This window comes from Phyllostomus hastatus, unplaced genomic scaffold (genome assembly GCF_019186645.2).
Source record: "Phyllostomus hastatus isolate PE091 unplaced genomic scaffold, TTU_PhHast_1.1 phas_scaffold_585, whole genome shotgun sequence".
In the NCBI taxonomy this organism is placed as follows: domain Eukaryota; kingdom Metazoa; phylum Chordata; class Mammalia; order Chiroptera; family Phyllostomidae; genus Phyllostomus; species Phyllostomus hastatus.
The window spans coordinates 8069622-8093176 of record NW_025334037.1 but is presented as its reverse complement, the minus strand read 5'-3'; the positions used below and the strand labels follow the sequence as shown (position 1 = coordinate 8093176).

The 23555-nt window shown below is 54.6% G+C and overlaps 1 protein-coding gene across 1 annotated transcript in view; it reads left to right on the top strand.

The window, feature by feature from the left end:
• Positions 1–18241, top strand: part of USH1C (USH1 protein network component harmonin) — a 46515-nt gene extending 28274 nt beyond the window's left edge. The window contains 15 exon segments of the mRNA XM_045825760.1: positions 735–887; positions 2145–2261; positions 2783–3265; positions 6510–6629; positions 7696–7746; positions 10285–10326; positions 10840–10893; positions 11213–11312; positions 13980–14086; positions 14568–14570; positions 15463–15518; positions 16531–16640; positions 17790–17825; positions 17828–17903; positions 17905–18241. Coding sequence (XP_045681716.1) covers positions 735–887; positions 2145–2261; positions 2783–3265; positions 6510–6629; positions 7696–7746; positions 10285–10326; positions 10840–10893; positions 11213–11312; positions 13980–14086; positions 14568–14570; positions 15463–15518; positions 16531–16640; positions 17790–17825; positions 17828–17903; positions 17905–18109 — 1713 coding nt within the window. The 3' untranslated portion in view covers positions 18110–18241.
• Positions 18242–23555: the final 5314 nt, after the last annotated feature.

Genomic DNA, 23555 nt, shown 5'->3' with positions numbered 1-23555 from the left:
CAACCCCCAAGCCTGTAGTTTCTGACTCATCCTCATTTCAGGGGCCCGGTTCAGAGAGAATGGTAGACTTGACAGGATGAAATGATCTGGAACTTAAGCATCAGGGGAAAATCCGATACACTTGGCTCTGGGCTCCCAGGTCAAGACTGGCTCCTGCCTCCTGTAGCTCAGGACAGAGGATCTCTCTACAAGCGAGGCCTACCAGCTCTCCCTGATTTTCTGTAAAATCTCCCAGGAGGCATGTGTGGTATCTGAACATGAGAAAATGTTCTCTCCGAATAATGGAGAAAGCGTGTGCCCAGATACCAGGAAATAAATACAATACCTTCTATTTCTATAGTGCTGTAATGTTTGTAAAGCTCTTTTATAGATGTTATTTCATTGGCTCTGGATGTCAAGCTTATGGGGCAGGTATTTCTTCCATTTTGGAGATGAGGGGAATCAGGCCCAGAGATGTTAAGACACTTAGCCAAGGTCACACAGCTAGTTAGTGAACTAGTAAGCCCATTCTTCTGGCTGGCAAAGGGAATGTGTCTCCTACTCTACCATGGGTAACAGCGGCTTGCTTGTCCAGATCCTCAGGTCCGATGCCCAGGGGCAGAGCTGGGGGAGGGGCTGGCCGTGGGGCAGTTGCCTGGTGTTGTCTGGAGACTGAATGCCCTGTTTGTGGTGCTGTGCCAGTGTCAACACTGCCTTGTAACCCTTGTCGTGTAAAAAATGCCACATCTGCTCAGAAAGGAAAGGATAAAAAAGCCAAGTATGACGAGAGCCTGCAGGAGTTGAGAAAGAATAAGAAGGAACTGGAGTTTGAGCAAAAGCTTTACAAAGAGAAAGAGGAAATGCTGGAAAAGGAAAAGCAGCTGAAGATCAACCGGCTGGCCCAGGAGGTACGTGTCCTGCTCACGGGCCCGGTGAGCACCCCTGCGGCGCGGTGCAGCTGTTCCCCATCGTGCTCCCAGGGAACTGGCCAGAGTTGTCCTCCCCCAATGGAGTCCAAAGGTGGCATGAGCCTGTCCCCCCACCCACCCTTTAGTCTGGAGAGTGAGATCATTTACCCCCCTGCACCCGAGGTCATCCAAGACTAGCTTACGATTTAAGTATATGTTTGGGATTGAGTCTGGCCTCCTTGCTCAGGTGTGAGTCTGAGGCTAACCTCCCTGCACAGACTGCAGGATTTAGGTTAGGCCTCCACACACTGGGCCAGAGGTTTGCATTGTGCCCTCCACCCCCACTGTACCAGAGTATGAGTCCAAGACCGGGCTGCCCACCTGTCATTAGATCTGAATCAGCTGGGCCCCCTACCCAGGTTATAAGTTCAAGACCGGGTTTCCCCAAAGTGCCTTGGCTCTGAGAGTCAAGGTCTGAGGCTAACTCCGTCTCACAGGCCTGGTGTCCCAGGCTAGCAGCCTGAGGCTCATCCCATCAGCACAGGGTGTGTGGGGGGGCTAGGCCTCTTCAACCTGGGAATGCGGCTAAGGCTGCTCCCTTCAAGACAAGCCGAAAGCAGTCTTCCCGAGTGAGGGATTCCTGTTTCATAGGTGAGTCAGGTGACCTTCACTCCCTAGCTGTTCGAGAGATTATTGGTTCTGCTTTTCTTTAAGGCTCCCATGAATCAGATTGCTAAACTGATTACATTACAAAAACAGAGAAGTCCTGGAAAATGTGAAGTGCATTAGATCTGGCATTAGGAACAAATTAGCTACAAAATTTAAAAATTGAACTTGTACTTCTGAGGACAAGGCAGCCTGGAAGTGGGGGAGGGGCAGAAAGTATAAATCCTTTGAATGTGCTAGGAGCCCACAGAAGGACTGTTCTTGGGGAATCATAAGAGCCTCAGGGTTTGTGGGGATCCTGGAGGCCAGCTAATCCCATGCAATGCGTGACCTCCTTCTCTCGTTTTGCCTACAAGTGGCTTTAGTGGACTCAACACCTCAGCACTCTCCCCCCACCCTGTTCCCCCACCTCTGGGCCCAAGAGAAACAAGCCTGGGTCTTTTTCTAGACAGCTGACACTCCCAACAGTACGCTGGTGGCAGGGGGGAGTGGTTAAGAAATGCATTCGTGCTACTGGTTCGAGTGTGCTGCCCACGTGTGACTTGAGTGTGCCCTTTCTCCTCCCCTTTTTGTGGTGGCCTTGGGTCCCAGGTATCCGAGACAGAGCGGGAAGACCTTGAGGAATCGGAAAAGATTCAGTATTGGGTGGAAAGGCTCTGTCAGACGCGCCTTGAGCAGATTTCCTCTGCTGAGAATGAGATTTCAGAGGTAACAGAGCCCTTCTTTCTATACATAGCCCCCCACCCCCACCGCTGTCTTCAGAATGACCCACCCTGGGGACAGCGAGGAGCAGGATGGCCACTGTCCAGGGCCACCCCTACCAGCTCACTTCCCTTCCTCTCTTGAGGAAGGGGAACGTATCTGTTTTTCTGGGCTTATCTCCACAATGACCACTAAATCCCAACTTATCCGAGATGGTCCCAGTTAGGGCATGATTACTGAGAGTGCCATGTTCACTGTCAAGTGTGTTCCAGTTTAGATGGTAAATTGTATGGTCACCTTACTTATCACCTACTTGTGGCATAACTTGGGACTTGCTTGCATTTGGGCGTTCCCTGCCAGCTGCCTGGTATGAGCTCTTGTGGCAGAGAAGTGACACCCCATGGCTCTGGTGTGAGGGTGATAGGTCTCCATCAGTAAGAGAAACAGATCAGAAGAGCCTTACACTCAGTGTACTGGGAAGTGGAGCACTAGCCAGATGGTTACAGAACTCCTTTGCAACCCCCCAGATGACCACGGGGCTCCCACCTACCCCATCTTCTATGTCTCCCCTGGCCCCACCCTTGAGACGCTTCGCAGGCGGGCTGCACCTCCACACCACTGACCTGGATGACATCCCTTTGGACATGTTCTACTATCCCCCCAAGATCCCCTCTGCCTTGCCGGTGATGCCCCACCCTCCACCCTCCAACCCACCATCCAAGGTCCCCGCACCCCCTATCCTCCAGTCGTCAGGCCATGCGAGTGCCTCATCCTCACCTTGGGTGCAACACACCCCACCCCCCATTCCCATCCCTCCCCCACCATCTATTCCCACCCAAGACCTCACTCCCACCCGCCCCCTGCCCTCTGCACTGGAAGAAGCACTGGGCAACCACGTCTTCCGCGCTGGGGATGTAGGCAGTCCTACAGAGGACTGGGAGGCCAAGAACCACAGCGGGAAGCCCGCCAGTTCCCCTGTCCCTGAACGGAGCTTCCCAGCCACCCCAAAGGTACTGCCCCTGTTCTGCATGCTACGTGGGGGAGCAGGAAGAGTGAGTGGGCAGGGCTGCTGTTTCCCGTGGCCTCCTCTGCTCCTGTGAGTGGAGACAGGGGAAACATCACTCACCCCACTTTCCAGGAATGAGTCCCCCAACCTGCATGTGGTGGACATCCCGCATGTTTGTGGTTTCTGCTGACTTTGAAGTGTTGCGTTGTGTGGTGAATCACCTGTGGCGCTGGGATGAGCACGAGGTTCACTGCCCTCCCTTCCTCTTGGCTAGTATGGGCTGACAATGTTCAATGTAGGACTCGGAAGGTTGTGTTGAACAGCCAGACCTCTATGTCACAGCTACTCATTTCTTGATATGATATTGGCCTAGAACGCCTTGAGTGTGGGAAATGAATCCCCAGTTTAACAGGGAAGCAGCAAGTGCAGGGGAGCAATGGGGAGCTGTGTAAACGCAGTAACCTCACCATCCGGGGCAGTGGGAGGACTTTGCAGCGCCGTTTTCTACGGAGCCGGCCAACTATGTTGGCTTGAAGTATAATACCCAGAAGTGCCTGGCCGTCTTCCAGCTACAGAAAAGAGGAAGATGGAGAATTCCTGGAAATCTCCAAATTTGCTCTGAAAAGACTAGGGAGCTTTTGCTTGGATGTCAGGAAGCTGAACAGTGATCTTTCTCAAAAAAGACCTATTTCTTATTCATTGTTCATAATCCAAAGACTATATTGGAAGAGGTCATCGTTAAGGAAGACCTGGAGCTTTGACCCCAGGGAAGGAAAAACAGACTATTCCTCTGCTCCAGCAGCTGTGGGGCCAGGCTAAGTCAGCGGTGGCGGGAGGGGGGCGGGGCGCGGGTGCAGGGGGAGGCAGGTAGGCAGCACTACCTGGTCGGTGGCTTTCCTGAACCTTCCCTGCCTGGATCTGAGTCCCTGCACGGAGAGCAGGAGGAGCATCTCAGAGCATTCAGGAGAGCATGGGGGAAGGAGGGTGGGAGTGGGAAAGTGCCAGATGCAGACAGGGCTGCAGCTCTCTGCAGGGGACGCTCAGGGGGACTCTCAGGGGGACTCCCTCTGAACCTCTGGGGAGGGCCAAGCCCTACAGCTCTGACAGACAGAGTCTAACTGTTCTGGGGATGAATTCCCCAGAGCTTGGCCAGGACCAGGTTTGCAGGGGCTGAATTAGCCCGGCCCAGAGGGCCACATCCTCATTGTGAGTGGTCCCCACTGAGATGGACGGCAGCTTTGCCTCAGGAATTTGATTCAGGATTCACTGATTGAGCCCCTGCCTTGTGCTTCTCTGTGTGAAAGTGTCCTGAAAAGGACACTGGGGAGGCTGGCCCACCTGTGCTCTCTGGGACTTTGCCACCTGAAGGATGAGCAGCTGACCAGGCAGGATTCAGCTATAAAGTCAGCACAGGTCAGGTGTCATTGTGGGAGAGACTCATTCTAATGGGAGGTTGCAGGCACCTCTGTAGAGTAACAGGCTTTCAGAGCTGAGCCCTGAGGGGCGGCCATACGTGGAGGATGGGAGGAAGGGCATTGCAGGGACAGGGAACATGAAGATGTCAAAGAAGAAGTGCCTGGGCTTGAATCATGGCTTGGCCATAGACTGGGTGATGTTGAACATGTGTTACTGCATCAGTCTGAGCCTGGGTATCCTCATTCATGAAATAGGGATGCCTGTGGCACCCACCTGTTATGAGGATCAAATGAGGTAACACATGTGCTTATTCTAAATTAGTACTTAGGAGTGTGGCAGGCTCACAGTAAGTGCTCAGTGATCAGCACTGAGATCAGCAACAAATCAGGACACAAAGAAATCTGTGTGGAGCTGCCAACTGAGACTGGAGGTAAACTCTGCCAACTTTTGAGTCAGGGTCAAGATTCAAAACAGGATCCAGCTTTCTCAGAATGACCCAGGAGCCATGAAGTTCCCACTATTAGTTCCCGAAGGCTGAAAGCTCCCCAACACAAGTTGCCTCTGAAAAACTGGGCCATAAGCACCATAAGCAACATCTAAGCCAGGGTTGTTCCTGACCCAAGGGCCAGGGGCTGCTATTTTGTTAGTTAGCCCTGCCCAGCCTCCTCCCTCCAGGCTCCAGATGAGTTGTCATCAGTACTGAGCACACATCTGCACTGCCAACCCAGCCACCAGCAGGTCTCAGGTGCTGGGAAAAAACACCTGTGTCAGTTTGTGCACCTGCCTCATTGGCATCTCCCAAGGGAAGGTTTTCAGGGCCGTATCTACCCCAGGCGCTGTCCTGTGTGCCTGCCATATTATCGTCACCCATTTAGTTATGCAACATGTTTAGTGAGCAACTACTATATGCCAGATGTGATGCTTAGCTTCCCTGCCCGAGGCAGTCTGGTGGGAAGACAGACAAGCAGAGAACCACCACACTGCCAGAGGGGGACGGGTGGGACACAAGCGCTGCAGTGAGTGGTGGGGGCGGAGAGGAAAAGCTAAAGGAAAGCTTCCTGAAGGCAGTGGTACCTAAGCTAACACCCAGGCAGGTAAAGCAGGAAGAAAGAACATGTGTGAAAGCCTTGAGGCAAGAATTCGGGGCATTTTGAAGGCTAAAGTTAGGCGCTGTGAGGACGGTAGGAAGGAGTAAGGGATGAGTGTGAACAGAGACAGAGAAGCTCATGAAGGACCTTGGCTTCAAGTCAAGGAGCTCAGTAGTCAGTGGGGACCCATCAAGGGTCCGGGGCAGGGTTGTGACCCAGTTTGATTTATCTTGCCCAAGATGATCAAGCGGGTTAGAGCAAAGCAGACGGTGCATCAGCTCTCCTGGATGCCTCCCTTACTGGTCCCCACCCCCACCCTCCAGACTCTGTGCCCACCCACCAGGAACACCAGATGCTTCCTGTGAGTCTGGGGACTGGAACCGTAGCCAGACCAGAGGACCCTTAGGGAGAGAGGAGCTGAACGGCATCCAAGGCCACTGAGAGAAAGCCTTGAAAGTCTATCCTCTGAGTGACAGTGGCTGCTGGTAACCCCATAATCAGGCTCAAGTCCTGATTGATTCTTTATAGCCGCGTAATTTCTTTGACTTCAGAGCATGCTGTGGCCAGTGGATTTCTCATCCCTCTGCTGAAGATCATACCCCTGGGACCTCTGGCAGGGTGAATGGGCCAGGCTGGCTCCGCATGGGCATGGTGTGACTTAGCACGTGTGTCAGAGTGCCACGGTGCGTCTGGGCCCCCTGCCATGACTTCACATGGGTGTCTCTCTTAAACGAACCCCTGTAGACATTTTGCCCAAGCCCACAGCCTCCACGAGGCCCTGGCGTGTCCACCATCTCCAAGCCCGTCATGGTCCACCAGGAGCCCAACTTCATCTACAGGCCAGCCGTGAAATCCGAGGTGCTGGTAAGCCACTCAGGTCCCCTCCAGGGCGTCTCCAGAGGAGCAGACCGGGGCTGTCTCCCCCCGGTTCTGCCGGAGGGAGAGTGAGGAAGGACACAAACTCACACCGGGTGCCATCTCCTCACCTTCTCATTGGCCACGAGATGAACAAATCCACATGGCCATTCCTGTTCGTCACTTGCCCAAACAGACTTATCATGAGCCGACCTGTGTCAGGCTCTGCCGGGACTCATTTAACCCCACAGCAATCCAGTAGGTGGCACCTGCTGTGATCCCTTGAGGATCACACTTGAGGAACCCGAAGCTCGGGAGGGTACGTCGAGGGCCCAAGGCAAAGCCAGGACTTTCTACTCACTCTAGAGTCACTCAGACTCCAAAGCCCGAGCCCTCACCTGTGTTGTCATCCTGCCGAAACTTAGAGTGATTCCACTTGCTCGGGCCTCTGCCCCCAAGGCCCCCCATGGCAGGGCGTGGCACGGACCACCCTCAGATGGGGAACCAGTCAAAGCCGATCCACCGCCTTTCTCCATTTCATGTCTCACTCCCCGCTGGGACTGAGAGTGTGACGTGTGGTCCTGGGCAGAGGGGAGGTCTGCCCACCCTCAGTCACCTGCAGCTGAGTGAGCCGGTACTCGTGCGCACCCTGCTCCAGGGGCCCCAGACGCCGACTGGCCTCCCACCCTTGGCAGGGAGAGTCACGCCAGAATTCTAATTCTCCTTTCAAGGAAACCCTATCCAAATGTCAGTGCTGCGCAGCTCAGATACTTATATAGAGCCTCAGCTGTCTTGTCAGCTCCGCAAAGAGCCAAGTTCATGCTCCTGTGACGGTCTGCTGGGGCATCTGTGTCACATTCTCTGGCTAATGACGAGAGGAGGGGTGTGCTTGCCTAGAAACTGGAGGCTGCCGTGTCTGGGGAGGTCATGCGGGCCGAAACAGAAACCAGGCTGTGTCCGTCTGGGAGGGATGCTGGTAGGGCAGCCCCAGGCTGGCAGGCCCAGGGCCTGGCACCAGGGGGCAGGCAAGACTGGTTGGTAACATCCAGCATGGAATTTTTCTTTTTCCTGGCAGCCACAGGAGATGCTGAAGAGGATGGTGGTTTATCAGACAGCGTTCAGACACGTAAAATGATACCCGCCGTGTGTCTGTGGCCCTCCCTGCCACCCTCTGTGCCTTCCACCTTGACTTCTCTCTCTGGGAGTGCTGGTTGGCTCTTGGGTGGCCCCAAGTGCCATCTGCCGAGAGCCTCGGGCCCACCCACAGCCAGGGTTTGGGGAGGGTCGAGTATCAGGTGGGGATGTTGGGTTTGTTGGACCCCATGCTGGGCGTCTGAGGACTCAGCCCTTTGGCTGCTGGTTGGTCGAAGAGGAACAGGGCAGAGAGAACCCTCAGAGGGTCACAGAGCTCAAGATGGAGCCTTGTTCCAGCTCTAGGCACCTGAGGTTTCTCCTTGCCTCTTTCCCTGTCTTGTCCCCTCAAGGCAGAGCACAGCTTCAAACCAACCCCACCTGGTACCGAGCCAACATTGGGCGGGGGGAGTGGTGGCCCAGGTCCTCCATCTGCCCAGGGTGCACCTGTGCACAGGGCCACAGAAGTCCTAGCTGGTCCATGAGTGGTGTCAGGCAGGCAGCCACTTATCATCCCCATCTCCTGGGGCTTTCATCCACAGAACCAGCCATCAGGTTGGCTGCCTCACCACCCATGAAAGAGACTCCCAGATGGAGGGAGATCTTGAAGCCAGTCTCCTCACGATAACCCACCCCCCAACTGCAGACTAACATGACTACAGACGGGGAGCTAAGGGGAGGTGTCAGCTGCACAGTGAGACTCAGGGGTTTGCAAAGGAGGCTGCCACCAGGCCAAGAACGGGCAATGACCGGCAGTAGCTAACAGAAGGTGTGCTGCGCCAGGCACTGTTTCTAAAGACTGTATTAACTCATTCACACTTTATAACAACTTAGGAATTAAGTGCTAGTATCACCCATCATGTAGATGAGAAACAGAAGCAGAGACATTAGGAAACACATCTATGAGGCCACAGCTAGCGTCAGACCCCATATTCTAACCCAGGGGGTCAGGCTCCTAGATGCTGCTTCTGAAAGCACCGTGATTGTACAACAGAGATTTAAGGGCCATGTTGTTTGGGGCGCACAGAGATCTCAATGGGAGACAGACAGGAAGATGAGAAGTCTGAGGACCCAGACTGGGACTCCAACCTTTGCTCCACTGCCCACTGACTGGGTCACCTTGGGCAGGAATGTCACCTCTCTGGGCCTCAGTTTCTCCATCTGTTGGATAAAGGGTTGGGCTCCCTCTCCAAGGGCTGACCAGCTATCATGGCTCATAAGTCTCTGATCTAAATTTACACAAGGTGCACCCCTGAGATGCGTCTCCCTCCCCTCCCTGACAGCACTGTGTGGGGGAAGACTCTCAGGCCCGCAGCCAGCACTGCCGGGTGTGCGGCAGGGACAGCCAGGGGCGGGCAGGGCCCTCGGTGAGAAAGCACTGACTCCATATCCTGCCTAGTAATCTCTCTTGCCCATGGATTTGCTGCGTCCTTTCTATCTGCAGCCCTGACACCCACAGACCGGCCTGGGGGTCTCCCTGGCTTTTGGGGGGTTGAGCCAGGGTGATGAAGACCAGTGAGGAGGGAGGACAGACAGATGCCCAGGGATCCATCTGCTGATATTTGACCGTGGTGTCGTGCCTGGAGCTCGGCTGCTGCGCGTGGCCTCCCCATGGTGCTGACCACAGGCCCCAGGGGACACTTTTGCTGTGGCCCAGCGAACTGAGTGCTGGGGGTGGCCCCACTCAGTCTGTCCAGGCTGCTCCTTCGCTGCCACTTTCCTGTGGGGACTCATGGAGGCTTTGCTGCTCTCAAGCTTGCTGTGCCTGGCCCCTCAGCCTGTGGTCCTTGGGCCTCTGCTGTCTGTGTGACTCCTGGGAAAGTTCTGGCCCTCCCCCTCTCCCTTCTCACCACCTTGTTTCTACATGTGGGGGATACTGTCCCCACAGCCCCCACCAAGCTGGGTCCTCTGAGCTGCAAGTCCTCTCTCCTCCTCCCCTGGCGAAGGCTCTGGGGAGGCCCCCAGTCTTTCTGGATGAGATTTATATTAAGAACGGCATTGGACATGGGCAAGCACAGACTTCCCGCTTTTCCTCCGGGTGCCTGACCTCCCTTTGCCCCCTGCCTGCCATCGTCTTGTGGCCAATTCCCAGGAAGAGCGGTCTCTTGAGCATTGCTGGTCCTTCTTTGGGATCAGAGCCCTGGGTGGAGAAAAGCTGGGCTTCTTCCCCCAGATCCTGGACCTGGCCTCGCAGGGCACCTGGAGGAACTGCAGTAGGGTCCAAAGGATTGACGTCAGCCGGTGCCCCTGCTGCCCGAGTTGCTCGCCCGACTGGGACAGTGTGTGGTCCAGAGCCAGGGTTCCCCCAGAGCTTCCCACAGCTTTCTGCTTCTCCCTGGGCAGGGGCACTCTGGCTGCTGGGGCTGCTAGCCTCCTCCCTGCATTCCTCGTCCAGGCCACACCTGACCCCTCCCTCTCTCCCCTCCCTACCTCTGAGTCTCCCACCATTGTCTTCCTCTGCCCCAAGCTTGGTTCCTGCGGTGACCCTCAGGGGCCTCTGATCTGTTGCCCTAACACTCTCCTTCTCTTCCAGGATTTCCGGAAATATGAGGAGGGCTTTGACCCCTATTCCATGGTGAGAGAGAACTCTCCTGCCTCAGGGGGCCACCTCAGGAACAGGGGTTGAGGGTTATAACATGTTTGGTGGTGGTACATTCTGGGCCCTGGGATGAGGTGGGGCATGTGAGGGGCCCCAAGGAGGCCTCCACTGCCCCTTCCTGTGAAGGATCCTTTCAAAGGGCATCCCAGTGTGATTGGGGGTGGGGGGAGGGGTGGTTTATAACAAGGTACACTTACTAGCACCAACTACATGCCAGGTGCTGTGCTGTGTGTTGACAAGGCATGCCCTCACCGGTCTCACCATACGCCCAGGAAGAATGGGTCTGGGATTTGTGGGTGTGCCCTGCGTGTCCCCCATGGGGCCTGGGCCCCCCAGTTAAAGACTGATGGCACTGGGGTTGGGAAAGTTCCCCTTGTCTGTGTCCTCTGTGGGGCCCAGTGTTCCCCAGGTGCCTGGCTTCCCCTCCTGCCCGGTCCCACCCTCATCCTTCAGGCCGACTCAAAGTGCCCCCACTGCCTCTCCCTCCAGTTCACCCCAGAGCAGATCCTAGGGAAGGATGTCCGGCTCCTGCGCATTAAGAAGGTACCTGGGCACTTGAAGGTTGGGTAGCCGCTCCCTCTCTGCTCCTGTCCCCCCCCATCTTGGTCCCCTGTGTCTCCTACTCTGAAGAGATTCCTAGGTAACCCCCCAGATCCTCACTATTCTCCTCTTTCCCCCGGAAGATGCCCCTTCCTGTGGTGAGACCCCACGCCCAGGCCCTCTCCTTCTTCTTGATGGCCCTGCCATCGGCCCTGTGGCTCCTCCTGTCCTCTGTGTGGCCCTGTCAAGAGGCTCAGTGGTGCCCAGGTGGCCACAGGCCGATATCTGCTTGGCTCGCTGAGGCCTGTTTGCCCCTAACCAGGAGGGAGCCTTGGACCTGGCCTTGGAAGGCGGTGTGGACTCCCCCATCGGCAAGGTGGTCGTCTCAGCTGTTTACGAGGGCGGAGCGGCTGAGCGGCATGGTGAGTGGGAGCAGCCCTGTCCCAGTCTGGGGACGGCGTGGTGGTTACACAGGGCTCTGCAGGAAAGCCAACAGCTGCGCACTTGGAGTGGGTTGCTCAAGAATGCCCCTCCAGTTCATCCATCCACCCAGTCCCACGTGTCGCCTGTGGGTGCACAGTGGTGCCAGGCCTGTGGGTACACAGCCAAACCAGATGCCACCCTGCCCTCCAGCGGCCCCCATCTAGCGGTGAAAACAATGACAATGTGGTCTGCAGAGGGCTGGCAAAGGACTGGGGGGGACGGGAGCTGTGGGAACTCTGAGGGGCCCCCAACCCACCAAGGGAAAGGGGGCCCCTGGGAAGGCTCCTACCTAGAAGGGTGATGCCTAAGCTGAGCCTTAAAAGCTAAGTCAGTGTTACCCCCCATGAAGGTGGGGAAGAGCTTTCCAGGAAGTGGGGACAGCACATGCCAGGGCAGGAGACAAGCCATCAGAACCTGACCCATCCTTCTAATAACGATAAAAGCCAACAGCGGGCCAGATGCTATTTGGGGCACCCGGCACACCACCCTGTGTCTCAGCCACTTGTGTATATCAACTCATTTAATCCTTACAACAGCCGAAATGAGGCACTGTTATTCTCATTTTACAGCTGAAGAAACTGAGGCATGAGAAGATTTAAGTACTTGTTCCAGAACCCATAGCCAGCAAGCAGTGGAGGCAGGACTTGAACCCAAGCAGCTTGGTCATGTGGCTTCACTGTCCAGCACAAGGGCCACCTCTGCCTTCCACAGCCCGGCCCCCTCCCAGAGGGGCAGGGCGCCCCCTCCCAGCCTGCATCAGTCTGTGGCACGGTCTTCTTGCTTTGCCTTTATCCCTCGTCCACCAAAACACCCTCATGATGATGAGGGAAGCCTTAGTGACCCCCAGCCACAGACCCGCGCCGCAAACTATCAACCCACTCACCTGTCAGATAGCATCTGACACCTCACCACTGGTGATTTCTTCTCCCAAGTCCAGCAGGCTTTTCAGTCCTCCCAGGTCTTTGTGGAGGCGTGTGGGTGTCCTCAAAGGAGGAGGCCCAGGCCCCTAGCCTTTCTGGGCCAGCACAGGGAGTCCTTTTATTAGACCCCTCCGGGGCAGTCTAGGCCGGGGTCAGACTCTGCCCCAAGCCCAAGGTGGCAGAATGGAGGGTGGGTGAGGGCATGAGGTGGGAGTGGTGTGATAGGAAAGTCATCCGGCCTCTAGCAGCCAGGCTTCTGTGGGGTCCTGTGGGGTACCGAGGACTTGCCCAGGACGGGGACTGCTCAGCTAGGGAGCTGCCATGGCCCCCCACGGCCTGCCCTGCCCACACCCTCCTCCTCTGTGTTATTTCTGTGCCAGCTGAGGGGTGGGTTGATGCTCGGCCAAGAGAGCCTGCCGTCTGCCATGTCCGGCAGGGAAAGAGGGTCAGGATGGATGGCTGGCTGACTTTTCCTGGCCCTCCCCCACCATACAAAGCCCGAGCCCAGCCAGCACCTTATTGGCCCTTCGGCCCCACCGTGGGTTTGTACAAAATGAGACGGTGGAAGTGCCTCCTCCCCAGGCCCACTGTACTGTACACAGGGAACTGCTGTGCACGCTTCGATCCCACACTGCTCCGGACAGGCAAGCAGCTGGGAGAAGTTGCCCCGGAGTGCAGGTGTTTAGGCCGCCACCTTCAGCAGCACACGCCCCATTCCGAGGGGCCTTCATGCCTGCCAGGCTGCTTCTGGGTGATCCGATTCAACTAAGCTGGAGAGCATTCTGAGAACGCTGGGACTGGGGTGGGGGGAATGTTTCCGAGTTGAAGATGTGCAGGAAACCAATCACGAGCTCCCCATTGCATGGAGAGCCACATACATAGTCCGTGTTCTGACAAGTCCTGCAGTGAATGACTGTTTAGCTTAGAACTCGGCTTTGCCCGCATTTATTAGATCCCAAGCCATCTCATCCACGAACACCTCCAACCATCATTCATTAGTTCAGGAAGTAGCTGCTGAACTCCTATTTTGTGCTGGGGATGTTGAGCTAAAAGGATCCTCCCTGTCCTCTCGTCATGGCTTGTGACCATCAGTCCACGGACATATGATTACAAATTGTGAAATGTGCTCTACAGGAAAAGACCAGGATACTGTGAGAGAATAAAAAGAGAGCTCTGCTTCAGAGCAAGTTGGGTGGGGGGGTGGTATGTAGAGAAGACGTCTTTGGGGAGGAGACGTTTCCTCTCAGATGCAGATGAGAAGAAAGAGAGAGGGGACAAGTGTCCCATGGGGAACAGCATGTGAGGCAGGAAAGAGCTTGACCTGCTCAAGGGCCTGAAGCAGACCAGCAGGGCTGGAGCCCTGAGAGGACGGCTCACAGAACTAGCTCCTGTTTCTAGTGGCCTCTCCAGGAATGCAGGTCTGCCTCCCTGTGAAACAGTGGAGGCCCCTAGAAAGGGTTCACCTCTGCTGTCCCTAGTCTGCAGAACGGGGTGAGGGTGGGTGGATGGTGTGGGAATGGCGTGCCCATTGAGGAACCTGGTGGACTGTTGCCCCTTGTGCTTTCTGCTCCCACATGAGCCTTCAGAGCCCAGGACTCAGGCTCCTGCTGCAGCTCAACAGTGACCCAGTGGGCCAGGTGCATGTCACTTACGGCCCAGTTGCCAAACAGCCTCGTCTCCCTGCAGGCGGGATTGTGAAAGGAGACGAGGTCATGGCGATCAACGGCAAGATTGTGACGGACTACACCCTGGCTGAGGCCGAGGCCGCCCTGCAGAAGGCCTGGAATCATGGGGTAAGACCGAGCCCCCTCCCTGCCTTGCCTGCTGGCCTCTCAGCATGGCCTCTGCAGCCAGGTCTTACAGTTGGGGTGCCCCCTCCCAGGGCTGGTATCCAGGGTCCCGGCAACTCTTGGGTGACACCCACACAACCTCTCCCCTCCCCCCCGCCCCGGCCAGTGGTCTCAATCTGACAATGTGGGATTCAGAAAAATAAATGTCAGTTCCTCATCTTGAATCCAAAATGCAAATGGCACAGACTCCAGGTGCCCAGTTGTGGCAACCCACCCAAGAAAAAAACTGACGGTCTTCTCTAAGTGCGCAGCAACCAGGAATCAAGAGAGTGCTTGGGGCCATTAGAAAGCAGTAACGGAAGTGGAGGGCCCTCAGTGGAGGAGGGGCTGCTGGTAGTCTGCTCTCCGCCCATGAGATGGATACCCCCCTGGGTCAGGGCCACCACATGAGATCTCCCAGGCTGTGTGCACTGCACAATCCGAGGGGGTGCCCTCCTACCGACACGGCGTGAATGGGGCCCACTCATGTTGTGCGATGCACAACCTGTGCAACTGTATGCAGGCGGCCGAGCCTGAGGTATTAAGTTCAGAGCCGAGGAAGCTGACCAGATGGGACTGGGACCCACATTCAGGGCTGTGGACAAGAGAAGACTTACGGGTAACATGATGACTGTCTTTGATTATCTGAAGGGCTGCCTTAGGGTAGAGGGAGCAGAAGTGTTCTTGGTGGTCCTTGAGAGCAGGACTGGATTGGATGAAGGGAGGTCCTGGGAAGAGATTTCAGGTCAATATTAAGAGCTACTATGCGGTAGAGAGGCTCAGTGATAGTTCACATACCTTTTTTTGGGTATACCCAAGCCAAGGATGGATGGTGATGGATAAGCCAAGGATGGCAGTGATCCATTGAGAGGATAAATATACTACGATCAGAAAGCTAGGTTTTCTAATTGGCTGTGCACATCAGAAAGACCCAGGGACCTTGTTAAAAATAATGTTTCCCAGGACCTACCCCAGATTTCCAGGGCCCAAGTCCATGAATCTAGAGTTTTAAGAAATTCCCCCTGTGATCCTGAGGCTGCAGCCTAGCCCTGGTCCACAAATCAGTATTTGGGAACTTACTGTCATTCAGGGACCTGGCCACCCTGGCCTCTGTGGTTCTGAAGCCTCAGAGACTGGAAGCTTCCCCAGATCATAGGATTGCACAGTGAGACCCATCCCACCAGGGGGTTCTCCAGCCCCACCAGGGTCTACCTTCCCATGGGAAGAGGTCCCAGCCAGCTGATGCTGGTCTCTGGTGCCCAGGAACAGCAATGGAGTGTCAGGGACACATGCCATCGATACCCGAGCATGCCCCAGAGTCACATACCTTCTTCCCGCAGGACTGGATCGACCTTGTTATTGCTGTCTCTCCCCTGAAGGAGTACGATGATGAGCTGTAAGTGTGTGTGGGAGCCTGGCCCACCACCTCCCCTGTCTTCTCACCCTCCTGAATCTTGGCTACCTTCTGCCAGCCCACTCCCAGCCTCCGTTCGGCCTGAAGGAATGGTCCAAGCACATAGCTTCTAGTAGTAATTGCTCCTCGAAAGCACCCGAGCTAGAGAAAGCCTAGAACTAGGTCACTGTCCTGAAGCATTGTTAGAGCTGCCTCCAAGACTGTCTTGTCCAAATCCTTCTTTATATATGGAAAACTAAGGCCCAAAAGCCTCAGGACTTCTGATTCCCCACTCAGAACTTCATCCCTTGCACCATCACCAGCTAGCTTAAAGATTCCTGTCTTTTACTCTCTGCAAGGTCTGCTGGATAGGTAACTGCATTTCCTCTTGCTGAGCCTCTAAGCTGCCAGGACCACAGGCTTCGGGCCCACTGGCAGGGTAGCTTTGGCCCAATCTCTGTCTTTCTCTGCGATTCCCTATGTCTGTTTCTCTCTGTGTCACCCCTGTCTCTGTATCTGTGTGGGTTCCTGTCTCATTCTCTCTGTTTCCCTGTCACTCTCTGCTCCTTCCTCTCCTCAAGCCTTCTTGGCAATCTCTCTCCCATCTGCATCTCTCTTTCCCCTGCATTCTTCTTCCCTTCATCTCCCTCCCTCTTCTTTCTTGCCCTCTCCTTTGCTTGCATCTCTCTGGCTCTGGGTCTCTGCATCCATTTTTACTCTCTGTCTTTCTCTGTCTCCATCTTTGTCTCTCTCTGCCTCTGTGGTATCCGACCTCCATCCTCATCTCATCACATCACCTCCCTACCCCTCTGCTTGCCAGGTGTGGCTGTGCCCGCTTGCTCCCTATGCGCAACAGAGGCTGAGTTCTGTGCACGTCTTGGAAAATTCAAGGTCTTGTAGCAACTGATTCTAGAACTCAGGGAGTAGGCAGGAGCCAAGTGAAGGGAGCAGCCTGGTGGAGCTCTGCCTGGGAATAACTGAGCCCTGTTTTGTGTTTCCTGCTCTGCGTATGTAGCTCTTCTCTTCCCTCCTCTGCAGCCGAAAGCCCCCAGCCGGTCCGAAAGCTCCTTGAAGACCGTGCTCCCGTGCTTAGGCACGGGTTCTTCCTGCAGCTGGAGCCTGGCAGCCCCCCATGGTGAATAGGCAGGCGGGCTGTAGGGCCCCGTCTGTCCATGCTGCGTGTAGTGGCCGTCTGCTGCCCATGCTGTCGGCGGGTTCTTTGGACTGGTGTGTGGAGGGGTGCACGTCTCTGAAGTGCCCCCCGGGCCTGCTGCTGGCCGCACTGGGATTGTCAGACTCAAAGGCCCTCCCGCTCATGGGAGCTACGCAGAGCCCACTTTGTAGCATGCTTGGGACCTGGGCACCCTGACTCACCATGGCCTTTGGGACCTGCCCCAGGTCCCACACAGCACACTAATGAGCAGGATGGAGCTGTGAGCACCATTCTCTGCTGGGCACTGACAGTGCTTCCAACCAGGCAGGATGGGCTGGGAGAGCCCAAAGGAAGCACAGCCTGGATTTCCCCTTCCCTGGGGTGCTGCCTCCTGGGAGCCCTGCCCCACCATGCCCCATGCTTGGACAGAGTCGGGGCAATTAAGAGGCACTTAAGGCTGGTCCAAAGAACCAGGGTTGGCCTATTGGGGTTGTTCATGTCCTGTTGTGACCTGTCTTGGCCCTGCTCAGACCAAGCTGTCCTCTGTGCCTTCTCTCTCCCTTGGCTCCAGATTCTTGTCTGTGGGACACTGTGGAGCTCAGCTTTGGGGTGTTTCCCACCCTGCAACAGGGCTGTGCTCGTGGACAGAGCTGGCAGGCACCTGTGAAACTGGTGTTGGGTGTGGCCTAAAGCCCACAGCTGGCAGCATCTAGGGCAGACCCACGCTTGGACTTCCTGACTTTCCTATCACAAGTTCCTCAAAACATAAGGGCCCCATGTTTCCAAGACAGTAGGCCTACTATGCTGCAGTTTCTGGGATGGCCTCAGTGGCCCTATGTTTTCTGTCACTTGTCATCTGCTCTTGGTGAGGGACCCAGTCCCTCTGCCTTCTGGTCTTCCCCCGACCTCATCCCAGGTGTCACTTCTGCTTTCTCCCTGGCCTCCTGTGTGCTGTGGCTATGGCTGGTGTGTAGCTGCCAGGGGCCTGCACCAAGGGGGCTGCCAGAGGTTGGCAGGGCCTTGTACCCCCCCGGGAACTCCCTCTGGTCAGGCCCTTCCCTGCACTGGGTGTGCACCCACAAGGACTGCACCCTCCTGGTCTGTTTCATCTTCCCCACAGGACCTTCTTCTGAAGTCCAGAAGGAGAAACCAAATTCACCCCTAGAAGCCAGTGAGCTCTGGACCCACCTTCCGAACACAAAGCCTGGAACCAGCCTTGAGAGACGCCAACCTGCAGGCACCCTGGAAGCAGCCAGTGCCCAGAAGTTTCAGACTCCCATTGGCCCCAAAGAAACGCTGCATAAGGAGCACCTCGGGCCATGCCTCTGAGCAAGAGGGCAGCCAGCCGTTCTACAAAGGGCCCCCGGGAACCAGCCTCTCGTGTCTTCTCTCCGGCCCTGTGAATTTGGTTTCTCCCAGCCCTGGGAGACTCCTCCCTTGAAATCTAATAAGGCCTGCCTCTTAGGTCTCTCTCTCTCCACCCCTCTCTTCTCGCTCCTGCTGCTGCTCCTGCTAAGATGGTTGCCATGAACTTTACTCTGAACTCATTAATAAAATAAACATTTCAATTCCAGCTCTCAAGAGAGAGTGTGAATTTGGGCAGCAGACTCAAGACTGTCAAATAAAAAAAAACCGTAAGGTTTTGGCACCTATTCAAGAGTGAGAAACAGAACCCAGTGCTGAGATTGAGGCCTGACACAAAGGTATCTTTGTGAAGGTATTTCCATGAGATACCAGCATAGGTATCTCATGGAAATCCAAGCCAAAGAGACAAGGTGTCTTCAGGCCTCTTTAGAATTGGAAGTGGAAAGTAGTTCTGGTTTACAGTGTCTCTTTTTAAGCCTCCTGTCTCTGCCCCCAGCTTCTTCTGTATCCCCAGGGCTCAGCCTGAACATGGCCATCATAATCTCTGCCTAACTCTAGACAACCTTTCAGCTGTAGTTCCATCATCACCACATGGCTCAGTTTCCAAGTCTAGATTCCCAAGGCAGAATCTGATTGGGCCAACTCACCTAAGTGGGCAGCCCTGGGGTCAGGGACCATTCCCAGGTCCAATCAGCTGCAGCTAAGAGGTAGGGTCGTGTCTCTCCCAACATGGCTGCTGAGGCAGTAGGGACTGTGGGCAGCAAGTCATGATCAATGGGAGAGGGTGGCAGAGAAAGAAAGAGAGAGATCTGCTGGACTTTCTGATCTCATTGGCGACAAAGCCACAATGACCTCCTGATAACTGGCTCCCAGACAGCACCAAGCTGAGAAATTCTCTGTGTTTTCTTACCCAGCTCCTAACTTGGCTCTGGAGACAATTCCTAAATGAAGGTACAAGGAGAGAGCTCAAATTGGCTACCACCTATGGTGTGCTAGACCTGGGCCAGACCCTGGCGTCTGCCATCTCAAACTGCAGGGACTGGGATTGGTGCATGGCCCCCAAGGAGCCTCGTGATAACAGCCAATGCTTAGATAGTGCTGACTACATGCCAGGTACTGTTCTAAGCACTAAGCTCATCTGCCCCCTCAACAACTCTACAAAGCAGGCACTACTATCATCACCAACCCCATTTTATCAAGAGAAGATTGAGGTACAAAGAGTTTAAGTGACTTTCACTAGGTTACATGTGAGAAGGTAGCAGAGCTGGCATTTGAAGCCCAGCCACCCTGGCTCCAGAGACCACACTTTTCCCCACTATGTGCTGGAGAGAGAGGGCCAGGCCGCCCTCGTCGGAATGCCTCAGGTTCCAGACCTTCAGCAAAACGATTCTCCCCACAACTGAAGAACAGCTGATATTCACTTCTGCTGTTCAGGGCTGGTTACCTCCTCTTGCTGCTGAGGTCTCCTGCCTCCTGCTTGTTGATGCCTGGAATCTCACCATTTGAAGTTTATCTCCAGCTATTCTTAGTTCTTGGCACCTCAGAGTAAATGAGTTTATTGGGGCTTATCAGCACTTGCTGAGTGAGACAATAAAGTGGGCTTGAGTCCTTGCTTAGAGGAGGGGGCCAGGGCCAGTGTGCACTGGGCACAGCGGGCAGAAGAAATAGGGGAAGAGGGAGTGGGGAGGCTGGGGACATAGTGACAGAAGCCCTGAGCCATGAGGTTGCTGAGGGTGGACAGGGTCTATGGGCTACAATGGGCTTCAGCTTCCTTTTTATGAGGCCTGACTCCCTCTTCACTATCATCAAGGAAATCAGTTCTCATGTATTTGAAAATTGTCACATGTTGAACCTGAAGGACACAGCTCTCCCTAGAGGACCTTTGCAAAAACCAGGTAAGAAGTGAATGTGTATAGAGGCGGGGCCTGAAGCAGCTCCTGACCTTCTGGAGAGCCATGAGGGGCACTGGGCCAGACCTGGGAAGCCACTGAGTGCCAAGACTGAACATTCAGGACGAAAACCCATCCAGGCAAAGCACCGCCTGCGCGCCACCCGTCGGCTCCCACGTGCATGGCAGACATCACCACTTTAATCCCAGCGCTCTCTCTAACCTGCCACACAGGGCGCCACGAACAAGTGGTCAGATTGGGCCCACGAGATGAGCCCATTTGGCAAGCCTGACTTGCCACCTTTGAATTGGACTCCCGTCCTTGGGCATTCAGGAAAATTGACGCCAAGGTGGGGGTGACTTGTCCAGTGTCCCCTTAACTTGATGGCAGAGCTACCACTTCTATGGCACTGTGGAAACCAACCCAAAAAAGGCTGGTTAATTCAAGGTGCCCTTTGACTTAGAACTTTCCGCATTTTAGTTACCTCAGTGAACTTGCTTCCCACCTCTAGTCCCGGGTTTGCTGAGATGGCCTCTTACCTCTCACCTCTCATCTCTGTACCTGGCAGTAGGAGTGCAAGGGCTGGGTGTGCAGCCTCTGCGCTTCAGAAACACCCCCTTTGGGCCTGTGCAAGGCTAGGAGGCTGGGTTTTATCTGATTCCAACCAAATTCCCAAGCCCACGATTTGGACAAAAATCTGTTTTCAAAGCTGAAATCTCTTTTCTCTCCCTGTCGCTGCAGTGCCCCTTCCCAGGTCCCTGGGGCCCAGGCCAGCCATGCTGTGTGAGAACTGGAGGGCGCAGGCTCAGCCCCCTGGGAAAGGCAGGTGGGGGCTGACGCAGGGAGAGGGCAGAGGGCCAGAGGCCCTGCCACTGCTGCCCTCCTGGGGCCTGGAGGTGGCAGCCCAGGGCCCACCCTTTGACCCTGATGGGGGGGAGATTGCTACTGACCACTAGGTATTTACTGTGTGTCAAGCACTGTGCTGAGCCCTAAACACGCAGTGATGTTGAATCATTACAAGACATTACTAAGAGGTAGAGAATGATGTTACTTTCACCAAGCAAACGGAGGCACTGAGACTTAAGCAACATGACTGCATTAAACAGTGAGTGGAAGAGCCAGGATATGGACCCAGGCCGGTGGCTCCAAGCGTCCATGTCATTAACCACCATGCTTTGCTGCTTCCAGTAGAAGGGAAAGAAATGATGTGTAGAATATGATTTCAGGAGCACCAGGGAAAACCCCAGCAGTAAAATAACCTCTCTGCATCTCCCTTCTCTCTGCTTTATTGTGATCTTCACACTGCAGAGTGAAGCAGCCAAAACCTGGCTCTCCTTAGCGCTTCAAGGCCTCCCCTGCTGACCTTACGACAGGGCCCAAACTCTTCAGCCTGGCGTGTAAAGTCCTCCGTTGCCTGGCCGCTGACAAGTGCTCCAGCTGGACCCTTGCCAATCACTTCTTTCACCTCAGCCACACTGAATTCTGAGTCCCTGGACTTGCCATGTTCTGTCAATTTGCACATGTTCGTGTTCACTCCATCCTCTCCTTTGCATGCCCACATTAGCTTCTATGCATCCTTCAAGGCCAAGGTCCATTGTAGAAGGGAACCTGGCATGGAATGAAAGCTCAGCCATGTGAGCTCCTGCTCCCTCCTGAGATGAACCCTTTGGGTTGATAGTGACAGAAACCCAATTCAAGATGACCACTGAAGTAAAAACTCCAGGGGTATTTGATAGAGGGTCTGGCTAGATCCAGGCTCACACAGTTGTGGGGCTTGACAAGTCCCAGCTCTGCAGGGCAGGCGAGCAGGTAGGGGACCCAAGGAAGAGCTAGTATTGTGGCTCAAGTCTGGAGGCAACCTGGAGGCAGAACTCCCTCTTCCTCAGTTTTTTCCTATTAAGTTCTTCAACTGATGGGATGAAACCCACCCACAATATAGAGGATAATCTTTACTCCCAGTCTACTAGTTTAAATGTTAATTTCATTGACAAAATGCCTTTGCAGCAACACCCAGACACATTTGTCTGGGTAGCATGGCCTACTCAAGCTGATACATAAAATTACCCATCACGCCCTCTCTTTGCTCTGTCCCGCTCTGATTGGCCTCACTCTCATATAGGCTTTTCCTATGTGATGCTAAGATGGCCCTCCAGCATTACAAACACATTCCACCAGGTAGTACAACCCCAGGGGGGAAATCACGTCTCTCTCCTAAGGGTTCCAGCTGAATCCTGAGGATTTGCTCTGATTAGCTTGACTTGGGGAGAAGGCCTTCTCCAATTGGCCAGGCCTGAGTCACACGTTCACCCATGTAGCACCACCAGCACGCCATGGGCTGAGAGAAGGAAAAGAGTGGGTTCCAAAAGGAAAATTGGGGTGCTGTTACCGAGGAAGGGGAAATAGATCTTGGCAAACATGAAGCAGGGTCCACTAAGGACCTCAGTCCCCAAAAGTTCTGTTCCTCCCTAGTTTCCTTCTGTTCTTCCTGCTTCCTCTCCCTGTAACCTACTCTGGGAGGAGCCTGGGGCTCATGAGGCCAGGGGTCAATGCCCTTGGTGTATGGAACCCTCACCAACTCTGGCTACGGCCAGCTGCTTGGCCACCACTAGGGGGACACAAAATGGGGAAACGAGGGGTCTGCTATGGCCACAGGACTCCCAGGGCTGAGACCAGGGGTCCCAACACTGCTCCCCAAATATCCCGAGCAGTGAGAACTGAACTCTGCGCTGGGCGATGCTACTTAGTCTCCATCTCCGTTTCCCCAACTATATAAGGGGATATGAATAGTACCTATTTCACAGAATGGTGAGTGTCTAAAGCTATATAAGTATTTAGAAACAGTTTTTGGGTCTCAAGTGAATGTTAACTTTTTTAAACATCTGGGATAAGTGCTCTAGAAAGAGCAGACTGAAGCCCATTTCACTTCTCAGGATGGAGCTTCCCAAAGAGGGGCTCTAAGGCAAGGAGTTGTTCCCTACCCAGCCTCTGCGCCCCCCACACTTACAACCCCAGCAGCTGGGGGAGCTGTGTCTCCTTCCACATGCTGAGTGCAGACAGCCCTCCATCCACCTTCCCTTCCTGGGGAGCGCTTGTTCCCCCAGCAGGCCACCAGCTGAGTACATGTGCACACACACGTGTGCAGGGTGAGTCTTAACATTCGTCTTTGTTAATTTTATCATGAAGTGCATGCAAGGTATTCTACCTTACTGGGGTGACACAATGAAAACAAGATGGAAAAATCTCCTGTGAGTGGTGAGATTCTCCATAGGGAAGGGATGGAAAACAATGGATTTTTTTCCATTTGAATACCAGGGAGAGACGGTTGTCCCTCTCTTCTCCAGAAAGGGGAGAAAAAACAAACAAAAACCCTTGGCTTCTTTGAGAAGGGATGGGAAGGATTGCAGATCCTCACCCTGAACATTTGGAAGGTGCACGCCTAGGGAGACGGCGCTCTGGGCTTTAGGGCATCTCAGGGACTTAACCCAGGAAACTGATCCTGGCTTTAACACTTTGGCCTTCTTGGGGAGATGAGAGAAGTTTCATTATCCTTTTGAGAAGTTGTGGTAAAATACACATGACATAAAATGTACCACTTTACTCTTTCTAAGTGCACGGTTTCAATACGGTCACCAC